Source organism: Chionomys nivalis, chromosome 13, assembly GCF_950005125.1.
Source record: "Chionomys nivalis chromosome 13, mChiNiv1.1, whole genome shotgun sequence".
In the NCBI taxonomy this organism is placed as follows: domain Eukaryota; kingdom Metazoa; phylum Chordata; class Mammalia; order Rodentia; family Cricetidae; genus Chionomys; species Chionomys nivalis.
In genome coordinates, this window is record NC_080098.1 from 14,786,672 (window position 1) to 14,806,919 (window position 20,248).

At 36.8% G+C, this 20,248-nt stretch overlaps 1 protein-coding gene across 1 annotated transcript in view; it reads right to left on the reverse strand.

Moving 5' to 3' along the window:
• Positions 1 to 20,248, reverse strand: part of Plxdc2 (plexin domain containing 2) — a 412,732-nt gene that overhangs the window by 172,541 nt on the left and 219,943 nt on the right. Inside the window, exon 4 of the mRNA XM_057786950.1 lies at positions 15,833 to 15,902. Within this exon, the coding sequence (XP_057642933.1) occupies positions 15,833 to 15,902 (70 nt within the window). The remainder of the gene's footprint in view (positions 1 to 15,832; positions 15,903 to 20,248) is intronic.

A 20,248-nucleotide genomic window follows, 5' to 3' on the forward strand; every position in this document is an offset into this window, starting at 1 on the left:
GTGCTTTGACAAAAACACAGGGAAGGTTCAAGGTTATATCAGAAGTAGTAGAGAAACCATTACTGGAAAGATTCTAATGAAATTAACCTGGGACATGGAAACCGCAATCCAATCACAGAAATGCCAACTTACTTTTCCTTTAAAACCAACTGCAAATCTATTGCCCCTGCTTTTAAATTATCTACTTCATTAGGTTAAGAAATTACTTTTTCATTGCTAGCAAGTGGCTCTTTGTCAGGGGTAGTGCATCCAAATGCCAAAATGCCAAGGCTTAAATATTCAAACTGCATGTACTGAAGGAAGAAAACTCACTGGAGGTTAGAAGTTGCTGGCAACTCTAGGTTAACACAGGATTTGACATGTGATTGAACAAATAGCTCACCGGACAACATGGATACTTACTGGCCTGAAGTGATTTTCTGTTCAAATAAAGAGGACTGAAAATGATAAATAACACTTTGTTTCACAGAAATGGATAACTTTGCAATTCAAAAAATATTGTTGAACCAGCCAAATATTTTTGGTTCATCCCCTGAGTTACCTACAATTCCTCAGCAATTTTGACCTGAGTAGCCCTATGCTTGGACTAAAGATTATGATAAATTTGCAAAATTAATATGCGATACCTGGATAAAATTCTAGGTATGGTTGGACTTGCTTAGTTCTGCCATTAAAAAGAGCAGAACTACTTCCCATCACTAAGAGGCTCTATGACCATTATATGTAACAACCTAAAACAAATATCAAAATCAAGGCTTTTCTAATGATGTCTGCAGTATCTTTTTGTTCTTAATTTTGCCGGTTTGTAGTCGTGGCCTGATTGTTCATTTCCTGGCAGCCCATACCCAAAATAATCACACAGAAACTATATTAATTGCAATACTGTGGGCCAATAGCTTAAACATCTTTCTAGCTAGCTCTTACATCTTAAATTAATCCATTTCCATTGTTTTATATTTTACCACGAAGCTCATGGTTTACAGGATTGACAGGCGACAAGCAGTCGTCCTCTCTTTTACTCTGCCTAGTCTCCCCTCCACTATCTGATTGGAATCCCCACCTTGCCCTATTCAGCACTGCAATAGGCCCAACGCAGATTCTTTATTAACCTACGGTATTCAGAGCATACAGAGGGGAATCCCACATTACCTGTCTAATATTAGAGGATCACAGGAACCCTTTATTGATTACTAATTAAGACTTTATCTTTTAATTTTTAGAAAAAATTTCTGATATGTTCTCTTTGCCTTACTTTGTGATTCATGAGGCTCAACATAGAGTGTTTTAACTTTAACATAAGACATTTGAGTGTTGTGGTTAAGTTGTGCACAGCACTTCCTTGGAATATTGGAAGCACCATGCTTTGAGAAACTCCTACAAATGATCATGGAAAAACAGGAGACTCAAACAATACAGTTTGGAGCATGCTGTATTAAATGGGTGGGTTATGGCTGCCAGAGGAGAGGCATGTTCTTTATGGAGCAAGCAATGATAAGCTGACTGTTCTCCAGAGAATAGCCCCCTACTCAAGCTCGTGTAAGAACCCTAACTAACTCGGTGGTGAGGCACACACAGCAGATGTGAAAGTGGGAAAGGTACTATGGGAAGAAACAGGTCAGCAGGAGTGGGAGGTGTGAGGGAGGGGCAGGGATGTACATGGTCATTATACACTGCATACACATGTGGACGTGTCAAAGATAAACATTTCAGAAGGAGAAATTTCTGCTTTGCCCCATTCTTATTATATACAAATAGCACATAACTATAATGTTAAACTAAAGAAGCCACCAAAACATTTCTTTGTACTGTGTGTAATGCTCCCACCTGTAAAGTGGGTTTATTTCTAAACAAAAAAAAAAAAAACAAAAAAACAAAAAAAAAAAAAAACCAGCATGACACAGAGAGAGAGAAACAGAGACACCGACAGAGAGAAAAAGAAGCATTTATAAACATCTTAGAGTTGGGAGTTCAGGTAAGGGTCAAGTCCATGAAAGACCCACCAGGCACTAGCTATCTTAAAATACTTTCAGAACGCAAAACCATGAAACAAGTATATGTCCCCAGTGGAAAACTCTGGGAAGAATGACACAAAACAGAGGTAACCTTCAACTTTGTAAGAACAGTCTTGTGCTCTGTGGTCTAAATGTTGATCTCCCAGAAAACAGTAAGAAGAGTCATTTGGTTCTCCATGGAGGATGGGAAGCAACTGTTCCCATGGCTAATTTATAAACAGCTTGGCTGCATTGATGCAGAAAACGAATTGCTTTCTGTAAGGTGTTAGCGAGGATATCATTCTAAGTGTTCTTTCACGACACAGCTCTCACTGACCAGATGCCACATAAAAGCTCTCTGCTTCTGAGAGTGTGTTGTGTCCCCCAAGGCATGCACAGTAAAGAAGAGACCCACACAGGGGGTGTTGCAACTACATTACAAGGTCCTTCTGCCAGAATCTAATTGATGAGGAGTGACAGAATCCGGAGGTAGCTCAGAGGGGACATTTAATCCTCCCCCGTTCTTCACAGAAGCTTTCTTCTCAAATAAAGTTCCAAACATTAATTAAAATTGTAAATCTTACACATTTTGTGATGGGAAACAGAAGAAACATGGCTCTTTTGTTGAAACAAAGCAGTGTCTCCACAGCCACGGTGGACATTCTGGAGAAACACTTGTCTGCACAAATGTTTTCTGGGTTCATCCCTCTGAACCCCCACCTTCCTACCGGATGACTGACCCATTGGCCCTCCTCCATGGAAACTTGCCAGCAGCTGCTGGTAGCAGGGCCCAGACAGGCACATCTTAAAAATGCAGCCCTGGCAAAGTTCGGACAGGTCTGTTCTCCACTCAGGCATCTCATCTATTCTGTGCCAGCTACTTCCTTAGCTGGAAATGCTGAAAAGCAAGTTTGCTGTTTAGTCTACAAAAATAAGATGGAAGAAACAAGTCTAAACTGAGTAGTAGCCTCTCCCTTTAGAGCAACAGAGGAGAGTCTGGGAGTAAGTAAGGTGCCTGGAGAAACACTGCGGAGTTTACCTTTGCACAAACAACCCATGATCTCTGCAGAGTCAGAAGTGCTTGCTGTGAACTTGACTTTGAGTAGATGGTCCTGCAATACCTCATCCTACACATCCTTGAGAATATGGAAAGCAGAGGTAGTTGTGGCCAGCCTGTCGAGCCAGCTTTCTCTCTGTATAATAGTTACTTACTAAGGACAGTGAAAAGGTGCATATAGCTGTCCCGTCTGAAGAATCTGTTGGTCTGAATTTTTTTTCTTTCTTCCCTTCATTTTCACCTGGCTCTTTATTGGGAAGTGGCCACCTATCCTCCTTCTGTAGTAAGCCTTCATTACTCAAAATACCTCTGCATGGTGGGTGTTATTTTTCTGTCAGTCTTGGGACCAGGCTAACTCTGGATTGGTGCCATACTTCTGCTTCTGAGTGTTTGACTCCTGCTTGGTAAAGCCCATGCCGAAGATCAAATACTCAGGACCAATGTACTGTCATAGCTGAAGGATCGCTTTGATCCAGGACATCTTTCTGTCTAGAGTTTAATCTCTGTCCTAAGCTTCTTGTACATCCTAACTGGAACCTCTCCAAATCACAGGGAAAGACGCTCCTCGAGTTTGTACTCACCATTTATGATTCACTTAATTTCCCTCTGAAGTCCATTTGTGAAGCTCCCAAAACTTGGTGCTAGTTCTGGTAAATGTGCGGCTACACATACAAACCTGTTTAGACATGTTCAAACACAGACATATTCCCATGTCTCCTTGGATAATTCTCAGAAATATCGATTTAGTTTTTAATGGTTATCTTTATAAATGTATAAAGCAATGGGTGATAGCATCAGATTGTATATTAATTAAATAATAATCTAATGGTGAGAGGACTGATATGTAAAGCATATATTGAAAGCATTATTTTTCTACTTTTTTATTAACACTTTTGGCAATCTGATAAGATTCCACTTAGCATCAGAGTACTTGCATGCATCAAATACAGTTGTGAGCTCTGTGCTGTAACATGGCATTGCGATTCCATGCTTTCTTACTGATTGCTGGTCTCCTGTGGCACTGTTTTGGCGGATTGTAGAAAATGTATGTATAGATGGGATCACTGTTGCAGGAAGTAGTCACTGGGATATGACTTCAGAGGTAAGAAATGGTCTACAGTAATATCCTTGCTCTCGGCTTCCTGTCGGCTGTGGGAGGAGCAATCTCTACTACAAACTCCTGCTCCAATATGTGGCTCAGATTCATGGGGCTGAGCAATCACTAACTGGACTTTCTTAAAACATGAACCAAAATAGGGATTTCTTCTCTTAAGCTCAGCCAAGTATTTGGTGACAGCAAACGATAAAACTAATTAACAGAATGGCTTCATAAATTTCTCATATATATGGATATCTAAGTAACATTGTTCTGCATTATCCTAAATACAGATCAAGTGCTTTAGTTTTATTTAATAGCTACATTGTTCCATTCTAGGGCTGTACTATAATGCATTTAACCTGAATAGCCTTACTGACAGGCATGCTGGTACTTTTCAGAGTTTTGCACTGTTCATCCTTATTTGCATCATTCTAACATATGCTAACAAAACAGTCACTTGATATATTTTTATGAGCAGAAATTACATTTTCTATATATGTATATAATTTGCACACATTTCCCTGTTTGTTATGTAATATTCTTTTTCTTTTCTAGGGCCTCATGTGGCCTACTACCCTACCCCTTATTCTCTTGCATCTTGGGTATGTTTTGTGCTCTTGGATGGAGTGGGTTTTTTTTTTTTTCTTTTTAGCTCTATTTTTTACTTGAGGGACTTGACAGTTTTCAGGAATCCTTATTGTATATTTTATGTACTTATTTATTTATTGCTGGAACACTAGGTCTTCTTCTGGCTTTATTTTAAGTCCTCTCCCCTTGCCTCAGTTGTAAGTTAACATACCAAAGCCTGGGAGTTGGTAGTTCATTTCTTGACAGGGTTCAATGACCTTTTAGTTTGGTGATTATAATGTTGGAAAGTTCTTTATTATTATATTTTTCAATATTTTTATGTTTGGTTCTTCTTTCTTCACTTTAGCTACTTTATTTATGAATATATTTCTTTTATTATTATGTTCTTACAGTTCTTAGATTTTATGTCTGTCTTGCCTCATTTGGTTTATTATTTTTCATCTTTATATTTTTAAAAATATTTCCTTAATTTTTGATATTATAATATAAATAAATTATTTTCCCATTTCCACACCTCCTTCAAAATGCTCCCATGGAGCATTTTAAATCTCCCTTTAAAAGTCATGTCCTCTTGTTTCATGTCTCTTCTTATTTTATGTGTCTGAATCTATAGTGGCCCCATGTCTTTAGTGAACCAGTGTCTTGATATTGTGACCCGCTTGAATGTTCATCACTGAAATACATCCCCAACCTGGACAGCGTCTCCCTGGTTCCCTGGATATAAGGTTCTTAAGTGCTTCCCTCAAGTCTTGACTCCTGTGAACACTGCATTATTACTCTGAGCAAATGAGAGCAAAAGAGATACAAGGTGGTATTTTCACAGCGTGAACCTCTCTGCTGGATGGAGGCTGTAGAAAATGTCTTTAATCCAGCAGTCATCCGTTATTTTAGAGAAGGCTGTGGCTATACTTCACACTGAGTATAATCCCCCATTCTTGAACAGCCCAGAGGAGTACTTCCTGAGACCAACAGTGGGAATATCTGGTGGGTTCCAGGATGTCAAGTCCCCAGGACTAAACTTCCCTTCTAAGTCTGGAGGCCTCAAGAATGTACCACTCTTTGACTCATGCACAATCAAACTCTCACTTCATTGAAGTAATCCTTTAAGAGTCCTTAAAATTTTGGGTTCCAATGGCTTTTGTTCCAGGTAAACAGATCTCCCATGTCCCTTTGACACATATGTTACCCGAAATTTATTGAAGGTATTTTTCTCTGAAAATGTAGCTCTTAGGTTAGATTTAAAAAAAAAAAAAAAAAAAAAAAAAAAAAAAAAGAGTTTTAGTTTGGAAGCTGTGTCTTGTTGATAGAACAGCTGGCAGCTTCCATACCCTTTCTAATTAAGACCTCAAATCAGACACTCTTCTAATTATTTATAATAAATCGTCTTTGTCATCTACCCATTGTTTAGCTGCCACATTTATCTAGAAACTACTTTGTTGATAAATGTCTGTAATGGTCACCCAGGCTGTTAAAAAAATGGCCCAAATGGATTTGATTAGGGCTAGGCTATAAATAAAACGTTTGTCTGTAAAACCTGTAAGTTTAAAAACTGTGTGGAAATTAAGTCCAATTTTTTAAGAAGACATATCTACGTCAGCTTGGGTAGGGAAATTTTACAGCCTCCACTTCTGCATGAAGAGCTAGAGGGAGTAATAGCTGTTAAGAGATAGAATATTTTTCTCCATGGATGAGAGCTCTCCATCCCCTTAATAGGCTATCAATCCCGAATGAGCAACCCTAATACATAAACATAGGAGCAAGACTGAAGGTGCTCATGAGTCTGTATTTATGTATTTATATGCATATATACACACATATAAATACATATATATATAAGAATAATGGATAATATGAGGCCAAGAAATTGACAAAGAGTGGGAGAGATATATTGAGGTTAGAAGGAGGACAAGGAGGTGATTACTGATGTACATACAGTACTCATGTAGAATTCTCAAAATAAATATTAAAACTACTTAGTAGCAACAAAAATATGTAAGAAAAGGAGATATTTTTAAATGTAATTTTCATTTTTCAAATAATTTTTCATCCTTAAGTCACTCAGAAAAATCTTCCCAGGTTCATAATTGTGAAATATTTCTTTGATAATATTCTGATTTAAATTTAAAATCTGTGTTTATAAAACACCCGGTTAATTTAAATAATATCTTTAAAGTCTATTAGGGAATTAGGAGATGGTAAAATTTAACTAGCATTTTATGTTGGTTGGAGGAAGAAAAATGCTTATTCTTGTAAGTAGCTGTGGACATTGATAATAAAACAGCTGTTAAAACCAGACTATTCCCCACCCTAAGTTACTCCATATGTGAAACTGTGGTTTTTTATGCTGTGCTTTGTACAGACACACTTGATTTCACAAGGAAACGTGATGCCAGTTTGATGCTGGAGGGTGACTGTGTGCTGAGTGGACATATAAATAGTGTTCTTTCTTTGGCACCCTCCCCAAGCATATGCTAATAAATAACTTAATCCTTTTAATAGAAGGAATGTGACCCCATACATTTACTACAGCGTGAGGAAATGATGATATTCAAATCATGTCAGCAAAAGAGGGCAGAAGAAGAAAACAAATATTTGTTTGGACACAGCAAATAAATAAGCGGTTGTAACATTCTCAACTCTACCATATAAGCTTGTGCGCGCGTACTGCAGTACTAATGGCCCAAGTCTGTCATTTGATTGTCTGGCATGCGCATAAAGAGACTGGAGGGCAGAGATAATGCTGAGTACCCAGTGGAATTGGCCAAACATTATTTTGCCCATTATTTGTCTGGATCTGGTCCTGCCCTTTAACTTCTGGAGCCCACTTGACCCTGGCTCTATAGTCATCTACATATAGCAGCTACAGCTGCTTCCCCAGCTTCTTTTGGTCAGTTATCTCCCTCCTATAGGTTCTATCTGCATTTCTGTGAGCTTCTATGTAGGTCAAGCCTTATTCTGCAACCTACTGTTACACACACACACACACACACACACACATACACATACCACACATTCTCACACACACATGAACAGTCATGTTGGGGGAAGGGTCGCTTGTTTGTCCCAGCTTCCCAACCACGAAATAACCACTCAGAAAACTATATTATTTGCAATACTGTTTGACCAATAGCTTAAGTGTATTTCTGGATAAACTCATATCCTAAACTAACCCTTCTCTATTATTCTGTATATCACTATGTGGCTGTGGTTTACCTGCTAAAATTCCCAATGTCTGTCTCAAATTGGCAAATCCATAGCATTTCTCTGACTCCACCCTTGTTCCTCCCAGCATTCAGCTTAGTTTTTTCTGCCTAGTTCTGTTCTGCCCTTTCTTTATTATTATAAAGCAGTTTCTTTATTATTCATTAATAGTAATTACAGCACACAGAGGGGACTCCCACACAGTCATTTATATATAAAAATCAAAAATAGTCATATACAATCACACATACACAATCCTACACATGCTGTACATAAACAGTTACATACACACAATCATATATACATACATATATACACCCTCTCTCTTTCACACACACACAGAGATACAAAGAAAGGGAGGATATGCATTTATTGTAAACACGTAGTGTATGGTCTTAAAGAGTTAGTGTCAATAATTAAAGTTTATGTTTATAATTAAAATAACCCATGTTTGCCTCAGCCAAGGCTAATAAGTGAAACCTAACAAATTCTGCAAGTGAAACCAGCACACCTGGTAAATTTATCGTTATTCAATAAATTCTGACACTGTGGAAAGACACAAATGTGTTTGTTTAGGTTTCTAACATGGTGCTCCCAGGACACCAATTATAAGACATTTCTTCCATTATTTTTTTTCCTTCAGTAGAAGCTTACATTTCAGCACTTCCTCTAGTTTAACTGAAAATTTCTCCGTAGCCCTCAGGCAAGGCACAGTCGCAATGTAATGAGAGGCTACCACGATGACCCTACTAGTGTAGAAAACATAGTTATTAGACCTATTATTTTTAGATGTCTGAGTTCTTGGACTATAGAGGTTGAAATAAGAGCTGAATTTTAAATACCATGTACGTTGTATCTACTAGTTTTCTGTGATTTCAGAAAAGGTATTAAAAATAAAGATAGCATTGGAATAATGGATATATACAGAAATTTAACTCCTAGCCCAAAGTCAAAGCTTCACATGCAATGTAATTCAAAGTTTTGTACTGAGGGTTCAGTCTTCCATACATCTTTGAGTCATATTGTGAAGAAGAAAATGAATCTCAAGTCTAATAAAGGTATTTTGCATGTGACCAAGGTAGAAATAATCCCATGTCTTTACAAAAGCTTGCTGTGAGTGGCGACTTGTCTGCAAAGTCTACATTCTCTTACCAAAAGAGTTTGGTTAAACATGGATTATTACAGAAACAAAATGTTTCTGATGAAAGAAAATGGAAGGAAATACTTTATAATTTGTTTATTATCAATTTCCATAGAAAACAAGGATTTGTAGTTAAATAGAAAATTTGGAAAAAATGCATAATTTTTACCTCAAAAATAAAAATAGTTAATTCTGGAGCCAAACATGAATGACCATTGCCCTTAAACACAAATTTTTGTACCCCAAATACCATGTTTTGGTATGGTATCAAGTTCATAAAATTGACAGGTACAAAACAAATGAAGTTATAAATCAAGAGAATTTTCAACTGCATTGATAGAAATGTCAAGTAGGTGATTACAACAAATTTGAGAGACCTTTGCTATAGGCCTGAGTTGGTATGTGATAACATCCTCACCTTTGGGATGGCGGATCTAAGGTTTGCTCATATACTTTAAAATGATTTGCCTAATTGCTGCAGGAATTTAGGTCACACACAAGGGTGGAAAATTGATGGCTATTTAAAGTCAAAGTTAGTGTCAGATAAATTAAATACCCAACATTGTTACTCTCCACAGTCCGTTAACCCCATAGAATCTTTAACACCAGTGTTCTTTTTCTCCCCTGGGAAATCTGGGTCACAGAACAAAGAATAGCATAAGAAGTAGAATGATATGTGTGGTTACCTGCTGTACTAATTCCTATTACACACTGGTGACCTAGGACACGAGAGTTAAAAATTTCAAGATTCTACTGCAGGGACTACTACAACATTGCTAAAATTTTGTGTTTTTTAGACATAATCCTAGTGTTGCTAAATGTCTCACAGGTAGTTGTTAGAAGGAATTTTTGATCTGCACACAAAAATAGCACAAATAATTGTGAGAGTGGATATCCTAGTTTAGCCACATAACCATATGCTTTTCTGTCATGAAAGCCCCTTTAAATCAGCCTTTAAAAAAGTTAAACATTGCCATAAGTTAAATTCCTGACTTCTCCTTGAGTTCCCTGTGTGCACTGTAGAGGGAAAGCCAATAAACAATGGTACTGTAGAAAACAGTAGATAAACCTTGCAGAAAAATATTATAAAAAAGGAAAATTTGCAAGTAAAAATGTATTAATTGTATGTACTATTTGCATTGTGTTTTCTATGAAACATTAAGTTTTTACAAAAATAGTTACTGGCAGGTGGTTCCATTGTGTTCTTTTACATACAAGGAGACTAAGCTAAGAGATCAGGGAATTGACTGAGAACCATACAGATGCCTATGACCCTAACCACCCTGGAGCAAAGGTCTATTTTAGCCAAGATGCCAAACTGGCTTCTTCAAGAAAAGGAGTTCATTTTCTGGCTTGGATATGTAGTGAATGAATTCTTTCTGATTCACTGGACATGGGCAGGATTGGTCAGCCTTATTCTATTAAAAAAATCCTTTATTTTCTAGCGTTAGATAGGGTTACTTATGCCTGGCACCTTGTCACTTTACTGATTAAATGCAGTTATTTGACTCCCTTTGCAACTGGGTGAAGCATGTATGCATTTCTGTGATAGCATTATTTAATTGGCTTGTGGTTGCTTTGGCAAGGAAAGAAATTCATTAGAATATTGCTGCCAGTATTTCTCATAAATCTCAGATCACAGGACAAAGAGATGCTTTCCAGAGATGAAAGTACCTAAATGCACTTAAATCTGAAGATAGGCAGTCTCGTCAGAGGTTGTTGGGGTAATGGTTGACAATGAGCATGTGTATCCTGTTTTTTATCTTAGGGGATCACCGCCACCCCTGCCTGCCTTCCATTCATAACTTGTCTACCAGATGCTAATAATTCCTCTCTGCGGTGGTTGTTATTATTCATTTTCATTCTATCCATATCTCTGTCTTTGTTTTGTTTTCTTGCTTATTGTCATACTGACTTAGCTCGAGCTCCCTCGGGAATCAGCTTCCTAGATCTTGCACTGCTCTAAATACCTTACTATTCCCTACCTCAGGAATCCAGAGCTAATGAAACACATGTGCTCAGAGCAGAAGCAACGATGCTTGAGAATATGTGATCCAAACCGCCACAGGGAAGAGAAGTGTGGTAACGTTGCTGAATCTGCTGCTGCTGATACTGCTGTTGACACTAGATGGTTTAGCAGAAGAGTAAATTACCCAAGAGTGCTGATAAAATGAGTTGCTGGATGTTTGTGGGTATATCTTGAAGAATCACTCAGATTCAACTCTTTGGCCTGGTCCTATCTGTCTGTCTGTCTGAACATCCATGAGACTTAAGCTTCTTTCTTTAAATTGTCAACCAGAAAGGACGGATTTGTTTCTGCTAAAATTCTGTGGCTGGACGGTCTTCCACCAATGCACAGATGACTGGGTGCTTGTGACCTCTTCTCTCTGTCAATAATTATTCTATTAATAATTACATAATAACTCTGTTCTACTTCACTAGTTTGGGAAAGTCTGTGGATGCATCACATTCTGGTTTTTGAGGCTTTACCTTCGAAACAAGAAGGCATAGTGTTTATAAGTCATCTGGAGTCAAAAATCATCCTCTATCTTTCCTAAAAGTCTTTTATATACCTGTTACTAACCAAGTGTCTTGAAAAACCATGAAATATTATTTGGAACTAAATTTAAAATACTACCATTTGAGAGCCAGAAAGGAAAACAATGGAAAAGTTAGTAATATACTTCATGAAAATACAATGAGAACAATAGATATTACATAAGTCTAAAATATTTTTTATGGAGGCTCTCAAATATGCAAAAATAATTATTGTCTTGACATAGAAGAAAACTAATCTGAATTTAATACTCCGTAACTTAAAGACTAAGAGTTGTAGTTTGATTGACAGGGTCATGCATATTCTATGAAGAATAGAAGAGAGATTTGAATTTCACATCTTTTGCCTGGTTAACTTTCACATATTCATTTTTCATATATAAAAATTCATTATGTAACTGTAATTTTATATTTAATAGTTATCATATGGCAACTGAAGGAAAGATATGCAAAATTTTTAAGTCGTTTTCAAAATGCAATGGCAATCAGAAATTGATACAGAAACAGAACAGGGCAAATACTTCGTGCATTCAAAGCAGTTAATAAGCCATCCACTTTAGCTTCTTGACAAACTTCATCTTTGATCACTAATTGCATATGCAAATGCTCACAGATACATACACATTGTCACCTGCCCACATAGTTAAATTTTGTTTCTGAATCATGCCAGTCTCTTCTTGACTCCCTCACTCATGTTGCCATCCCCAACTTTTTATAGTCACATGTACCCATGTGGCATTCTGGTTAAAATGTCCTTACTATTGATGACTACAAAAAGTAACTATGAAAGCTTCAGACAGCACTGTACTTTGAAACACGTAAAATATCAGATTAGCAGCCCGGCAGGAAGTTAAGGCATACGTATGAAATAAAGTAAGTGATGAGATGCAAGCAACAGGACTCACTAGAATCATTAACAAACATGTTTGATGACGAACTGCATGGAGGACTTGCTTTGAGATATGTGAGATATTCGCATACTAAAGTATGGTATAAATAGAAAGATGAATAAATGCTTTCGGATTGTGCTGTCAGTGAACCAGAAAATAAGATGGTATTTTAAATTCATTTTCGACATTATTTGTATGAATGATTGAGCTTTTGAATATTAAAGTGTTCAATAGCTAAAGACTATTTTATAGTTATAAACGAAACCCAGGTATTTAGTTTAATTTTAATATTTAAAGTAGAAATGAAGTTTATTTGTGACACATAAATATATACATGTACATAACAAAGATTTGCCACAGTGAATGATGTATTTGTCTGTGTTTAAATCAGTTTCTGAGTTGAAATTGCATTGATCTTAACAGCGATATGGGGTATTATCATAGAATTAATCTTAGCTCTCAGTCTTAAATTGTGTGTGTGTGTGTGTCTGTGTTTGTGCGTGTGTAGAGGGTGCTTAAGAAAGCAAGGGAAAAAACAAATAGTGAGGTAATGAGATAGGAAGTATGTTCATAGCCTTTGCTTTGTTTGTTTACACAGCTTGTATTTACCATGAAAACATTCTACGTTGTTTTTTTCCTACATTGCTATAGAAACAGGATCCAGGAGAACTCAGAGACACAATTAAGAATAATTGACAGTCAATAGAATGGAAGCTGATGCCCTTACCTCAAAATCACTGGCCCTCACCTAGAGTAACGTCCTGAAACCAACATTTTAAATCGGACTTGCAGTTTTTATTCTCTTCTGAACCCTCTATGGTATACAGCCTGTTTAAGATGTGTGATGACACTGGATATTTGTAAAACTGCCTTCTAGTTTTAATACCTCGTCATTTACAAAGGTCTACAAGAGTTCAAATCTCAAAACTCTTAGCTTTTTTTCTAATGAGTTTTCATGGAGTCTTTTTACTGGAAGCTTTTTGAACTATGATCATTAAACAATTTAAATGATAAATGTTGCATTTGCCTTTTCTGCTTTCCACTTCACCTAGCTCAGGAATTGTATCTACAAAAAGAATTGGAACTGCCATCCTGGGCTAACAGGATGGCTCAGTGAGTAAATGTGCTTGTTGCCATGCCCGATGGCCAGAGTTTTGTCCTGGAGACTCTCAGAGTGGAAGGACAATCTACTCCTTCAGTTTTTCTTTGAGCACCCTACACTCTCTGAGGTACATACAAATCCGTACATGCATGTGTACATATATGCACTCCCACATACTTATTTTAAGACTAATACCAAGACTATTACAATTATATTATTATTTATAATATCACATTATACAACGTATCATCCACATTGTGCTGTTATACAGTCTATTATGTAATACTCTATTATAGTGTTATGATTTTATAATATATAATAAAATATAATAAAAAATTTAAAGATATGAAGCTATCGTCTCTAGTTTCTCTACCATCACTCATCCTCCCCTTTCCCCCACTCTCAGGTCAGACTAGGTCTACCCTGAACAACCTTAGGCTGGCAAGATCTCACTCAAGCTCCTACTCCCGGCATTTGAAGTACCCACATCACTTTTTCCAAACACAACCAACATAGGCCTCAGACTGACTTTGCTCAGCACTCCTTTTTCTAGACTATCTTTTCTCTCTTCACTTTTTTACCCATTGCTTCTTTGCTTTATAAAATCCAACCCTCTTAGAGGTTGGCTCCAAAGGTCGGTTCTTTCGTAACCTGTCTTGCGTTGGTCCACAGAAATCATTCCCTTTTGAGCAACTTCTCTCTCCTTTCACATTTCTGATTATCCTGTTATTGTTTATCGATATCTCTTCCCCTTCTTTGCCTTGCATGAGATGATAACCTCATCCAAGAACCAATGCCTATCCTTCCTGGTAAGGCTTGGAGTTTCTTCTCCAGAGCCTATTATGGGGTTGATAATTATGATTCAGAATTGCTTGGATAAACAAGCAATGGAAGAGCTGTCAAATTAGGTGTTTATGAAGCATGATTAATGAAAACTCAGATAGAGAAACTGGAGTTCAACCTGAAGGTCAGAAAAGTAAACAGTCAGCCACTGGCTCTTACTTCAACCTCAGTCCAAAACAGCAATCCTGTCTCCAGGAATCTCAGAATGAGACTGTATTTGAGAGCTGTTTCCTCCTGTTTTACCACCACCTCTAGGATTGGGATTAAAGGCATGAAGTACCCAGTTTCTAAGGCAAACTAGTGTGGCTACTGGGATTAAAGGTGTGTGTTACTATTACCTGGTCTGTGAGGCTGACCAATGGGACTGTTTACACTCAGATCTTCAGGCAGGAGTTATTTACTAGAATACAATTGAAATGCCTCTATATCTTTATTAGAAAACTTTTAATGAGAATCTGTTTTCACTGTGAAGATATGGATCAACATCTGAATTATCTTGGTGAGACCTCTGATTTAAGTTGGATTACTGTGTCCCTCCAGGAGATATTCTTTCTTCCTTTAAAACCACAAGGATTTTGACACTCTCCAAGAAATATCTTAAATATTTTCATTATACTTGTCTATAGGTGACATTTCACTCGTGTTTATCTTTATGTTCTATGGTTTTTTCTTTGTTTTCATTCATTCTCCACCCTTTCTACACCATCTGTGGCTTACAGGGGTGGTCTCAGTTATGAGCTCCTTTAGAAGCACATCGCGGTGAACACATCTCTACCCTTTGGGACATACTGTGAAACGCGGCTCATTTCTTCCTCAGAAAGTACTAGTCTCAAACACTAGAATTTGCATTTATAAAGGAAAGCAATACTTTGAAAAGTCAAACTGGATGTCAGTATTAAGATTCTCAAACTTTTCTGTTAATACAGAAGACATTAATTGACAAGATAAAATAATTCAAGGGAAAGTACAGGTTGTTGTATTGTGTATACCCATGCATAGTAAATAAATATAGGAAAAGAAAATCTAAGAGACGCCACCAACTCTATTTCAGACCTTTTAATGTGATCTCTATTCCATTTTTTTCCATTTCAAATATATGTAGTCTTGCCATATTACCAAGAGGTGAATTGAAACACAGAAAAGTCCAGAGGTGATTCTAACCTGAAAATTATAATTATACTTTATTATTTCCTCTGAAAACTTTTCCCAATAGCTCAACTCTTTATTAAGTTTATTTAATCTCATGTATTTGTGTCATAAGACAATCATTTTCTTAATAAATTTCATCTATCTTGTAAGATGAGATATTCTAAAAATAAAAACTGTAGGTGTGTTTTTAGGTGAATGCTTAGAACACAACTTACCCCCAGTAGCCACAGTGATTTCACGTAGAAAATGACCATAAAATGGAAAATCGAAGGACAGATTCACTCTCTGCAAGGAACAACATCACAAAAAGAAATAAATCAATAATGTGCAGAATGGTAAATGTAAAATAAAGAGCATTTCCATTAAAGCTAAATGATGTTTCTCCTTTACTCAATCAGTAGTACTGTAGTTGACCTTAAAAATGAAGTGTTAGATGGTAATAAAGAATATTTTTTCGCAATTAAGCATCTGAAAAAACAAAGTTATATTTTTATGGCCTTTTGACATCTTTCTGTTTTTACAAAGAATAACTGGAAATTTAAATTCCAAGTCAAGCTATATTCTGTCCGCCCTTACCACTGTTGTTTCATTATTTTTTAAGGATCTCTCTGCCACTTGATGAGTAAGTTATCTGGGGTAGTTTGACATTTTACCAGTTGATTAAAAAACAGTAGAAGAAAAACCAAAGATAGTGCTTTTTACACTATTTTAACTTTGCTTTTTGTTTTTCTGTGTGTCTTATAATAAAAAATGATTGATGGAAGATGATGTCATGAATCTGTAGATGCAGACCTGAAGACATCCTCATGTTTGTTTATTGTAGCGAACTATCCAGACATAACATATTGTGTCCATTTTAAAAGCACAAAGTTGCATTATAAACAGTAGGTACTGGAGAACTATTTCGATTTGGTATAGGAAAAAATTGGATAGATGTAGTTAGAAAATTTAAAAGCTTTATTCTTTTACCATCCTAAAGGAGCCTAGAGTATCAATTCATAATATATAAAAGATTTGCTTGTGTATATTTAGTTTAATGCTAATGTATACAAAACTAGTAAAATACAAACGAATAGCTTTTTGTATGCCTAAAACATTATGAGGCAAGACATAAGAACATGCTATACATAACAACAACTAGGACCTGAAAATAATAGATTTATCTTTCCACCTGTCTGTCTGTCTGTCTATCTATCTATCTATCTATCTATCTATCTATCTATCTATGTATCTATCTATCTATCTATCTATCTATCTTCTACCTATGTACACATACATATATGTAAATATGTGTATTCAAAGTTAATTAATTAGCCTGGTTAAACCTCAACAGCATTACAGACTTCCTATAGTAAGGGCTCTTATGCTAACATTCCACTATTTTGACATTCATTTCTCAGAATCTACAAATTAAAATGTAGAAGAGTATGTCTATTAGAATTTAGTTCTCTCCAATTTTGCAAATGATTGCCTTTTCATATCCTTCAGAGATTTCTAATGACTTATTTGGCACAGAGTTAATCATTCAGAATCTACAGTGACTTTCAATTATTTTTTCTTTCCTTTATCTTGAAACCCAAATCTTCCTAAAAAGTTTTCCTCACATTTATTTTATGCTAACAGTAAAATAAAAATGTTTGTTCTGTGCCACTTCAAATGAGGGGTCACCGATAACACTAAAATGAAAGCAACAATATTAACTGATGTGTCTGAAAGATGTCAAAAATTATTTGATGGCGGCAATTACCACTGTGGACAGAATTTCACTATTGTAAACTCTTCCTCTGCTCATTAGTAAAGTTACATTCTCACTAACATTTTGCTTTAAATATTTGTTAGTAACAAACCCAGTTTTCACCAAGGATGAATGAGAATCACATGGTAAATATTGTCTCAGATACTATAGATACTTAAATGTGTCTTGAGTTAGACCATAGTGCACAAATAACACACAAAGTAAAGAGAATGAAATAAGTGTTGAAATAAAAGCTAAGAGTCCATCATTCACAAGAATTATTGTGATTGAACTTCTTTCCCACAAAAATGACCAATTTGTCTACCTCTCATGATGACATTCTCTCCCCCGTACAATAGCACTTAGCAGGTCCTGCCATCTAAAAGGCTGCTAAATGCATATATTCCTCTTGAGTCACTGATAATAACTCCCCACAACACACACACGCACACACACACACACACAAATTTCTTCACAGACCCTTGGCTCCAGTACCCCTTGAAGATACTGTCTAGCATTACTTTATTACCTTGTGCCAAAATCCTTTAGACCATTGTTCCCCCACTCCCTGGAAATAAGAGGACTACACTAACTCATGTTTAAGACTAAGCCATAACTAGAACTATTAGCAGACAACTCTGTATCTTGTGGTCCTTCACAATCCGGCCAAGGACTGCAGCTTCTGGTTTTTAAAAACCATTACTCTTATCTTTTGGTACCTGTCCTCCATGACACATGAGCCTTCATTAATCATGGTTTCTATACTTATTCATGTATTGCTCTGATTTAAGTTGTGTCCTAAACCAAGATCTAATGACTGAAGAAAATTCTTAACAACAAAACAAAAAAACTTTGTGTGCATAAGAGTACATATACATGCCCATATGTGTGTGTGGTATGCATGTGTGATCCATGGGCATGTCCATGTGAGAAGGCTGGCATACACAGGAAGGTCAGAGAGGTGTGTGCAGAAGGTTCCCATTTTCTACTTTGTTCTCTTGTTGCTCAATTTCATACATGGTAGACTAGCTGGACCAAGAGCTTTTCAGGAATTCTCCAGACATTGACTTCCATTTTGTACTAGGATTGCAGATTACAATGACTTTGTGTGGCCTTGGAGATTTGATTTCACATTCTCATGCCACTGCAGCAAGAGCTTCATGCACTAAGCTATTTCCCCAGCCTAGACAGAACCCTTCTTTGGAGGCTGATCTTGGAAGACACATGCTAAGATATGCAGAAATATTGTGGAAAAAAATAGTATCAGACAGAAGGCATTGTGAGGTGTCACTGGACAAAGTCCCTGCTGTAAAGGCATAAAGAACTGAGTTTGGATAGTGAATTTCCCATAACAGTCTGGGCATGATGGACATAATGGCCACAATCCCAGAGCTAGGGGCAGGAAGTGTATATTCTAGAAGACTTATGGGCCAGATAGTCTGCTCCAAAACAGTGAGTTCCAGGATCAGTGAGAAACCCTGTGTCAGAAGATAAAGTAGAGAAGCAATTGAGGGAAACAGACTGATGTTAATACCTGGTATCTATATGCACCTGCACATGTGAGTACACCTACACATACACATATGCTCATGTGCATATGCAACCATATGTAACAAACACTATATACACATACACACTGGGAAGACAAAGAATAAGAATGAATGAGTACCACACTGGATATTCTACCACAGTCCATAAGCACAAAGAAGAGATAACCCAATTCCTAAGGTGCAAGCTGTCTGAACAGTTCCTGTCAGTAAGCTCTTTGAAACACTGGGGAACGTGCCTGATTATCATGGGAAGGCAGGAAGCAGGCCATTCTTCCAGCTAGCTACTCATTCTCTGTATTGACTCAAGTCACTCAACTGCACAACACTCCTCCAACTTGAGCCATGCCTCAGGCAGAAAGAAGAGATATGACTTGAGCTGGGAAGTTACTCATATGTTAGAAACAGCTTCCTATCAGTGAACAGTGAAGAATCAACAGGGGCCAATTAGTGGGGGGGGGGGGCTTTAGAGTTCATTTATCGCTTCCTTAACTCAGGTTTGTCTTCCCAGAATAACTCACTCATCTGTCTCAATATCTACATGTACAAACTGAATGGCTTTACACAGTCTTATTTTAACAATCCTTTAGTGTGAAAACTTTTCAGAGTCAGAGTGCTTAGTGTGGCTCAAGGAGAATCCTAGGATTTGAACCTAGGTTTGATTACAAAGGCAGTGATCTCAAATAATGAGATAGTAAACACAAAGTGCTAGACAAAATTAGAGAAATCATAAGTTTCCCACCTAAACGTGTGTTATAATAAAATTTCAATATAAACAAGCTCTAAAATTTTATTAAGTGCCTTCAAGTCAAATGATTATATATTCAATGTAATTACCCATAACTAATTAGATTATTATTTTTCCCAGGATGATGCATGTAAAAGAGGTGTCAGACAAGAATAAGGGAAAGTTTTATTTTTTCACGTTTTCATTCTTCTTTCATCACTGTGTGTGAAACAGAGAGGAAGACAATGAGTAAAGTTCAAAGAGTCTCCTTAGTGATGGGGAGAACATGACTGAAGGATACATAACAGGACCATGTGGAGACAGAGTAGTATGAAGAAGTGGCATTTAAGTTCAAGTTCAGGTACCCCAAATTGATTGTTTAAACAGGAAGCACCATAAGTTCTTCACAAAGACCTTAAAGTAAGACCAAAAATTTTGAAACTGCAAGAGGAAGACATAAGAAACCTTTCAAGAAAGGCAATAACTTTCCAAATAGAACTTTCACTGACCCAAATCTAATAACAAGAACCAACGAACAGAATTGCACCATTCTAAAACTCTCGGTACAGCAAAGAAAACAAAGACCACAGTGAAGAAGAGATGGCCCACAGAGTAGAAGAAA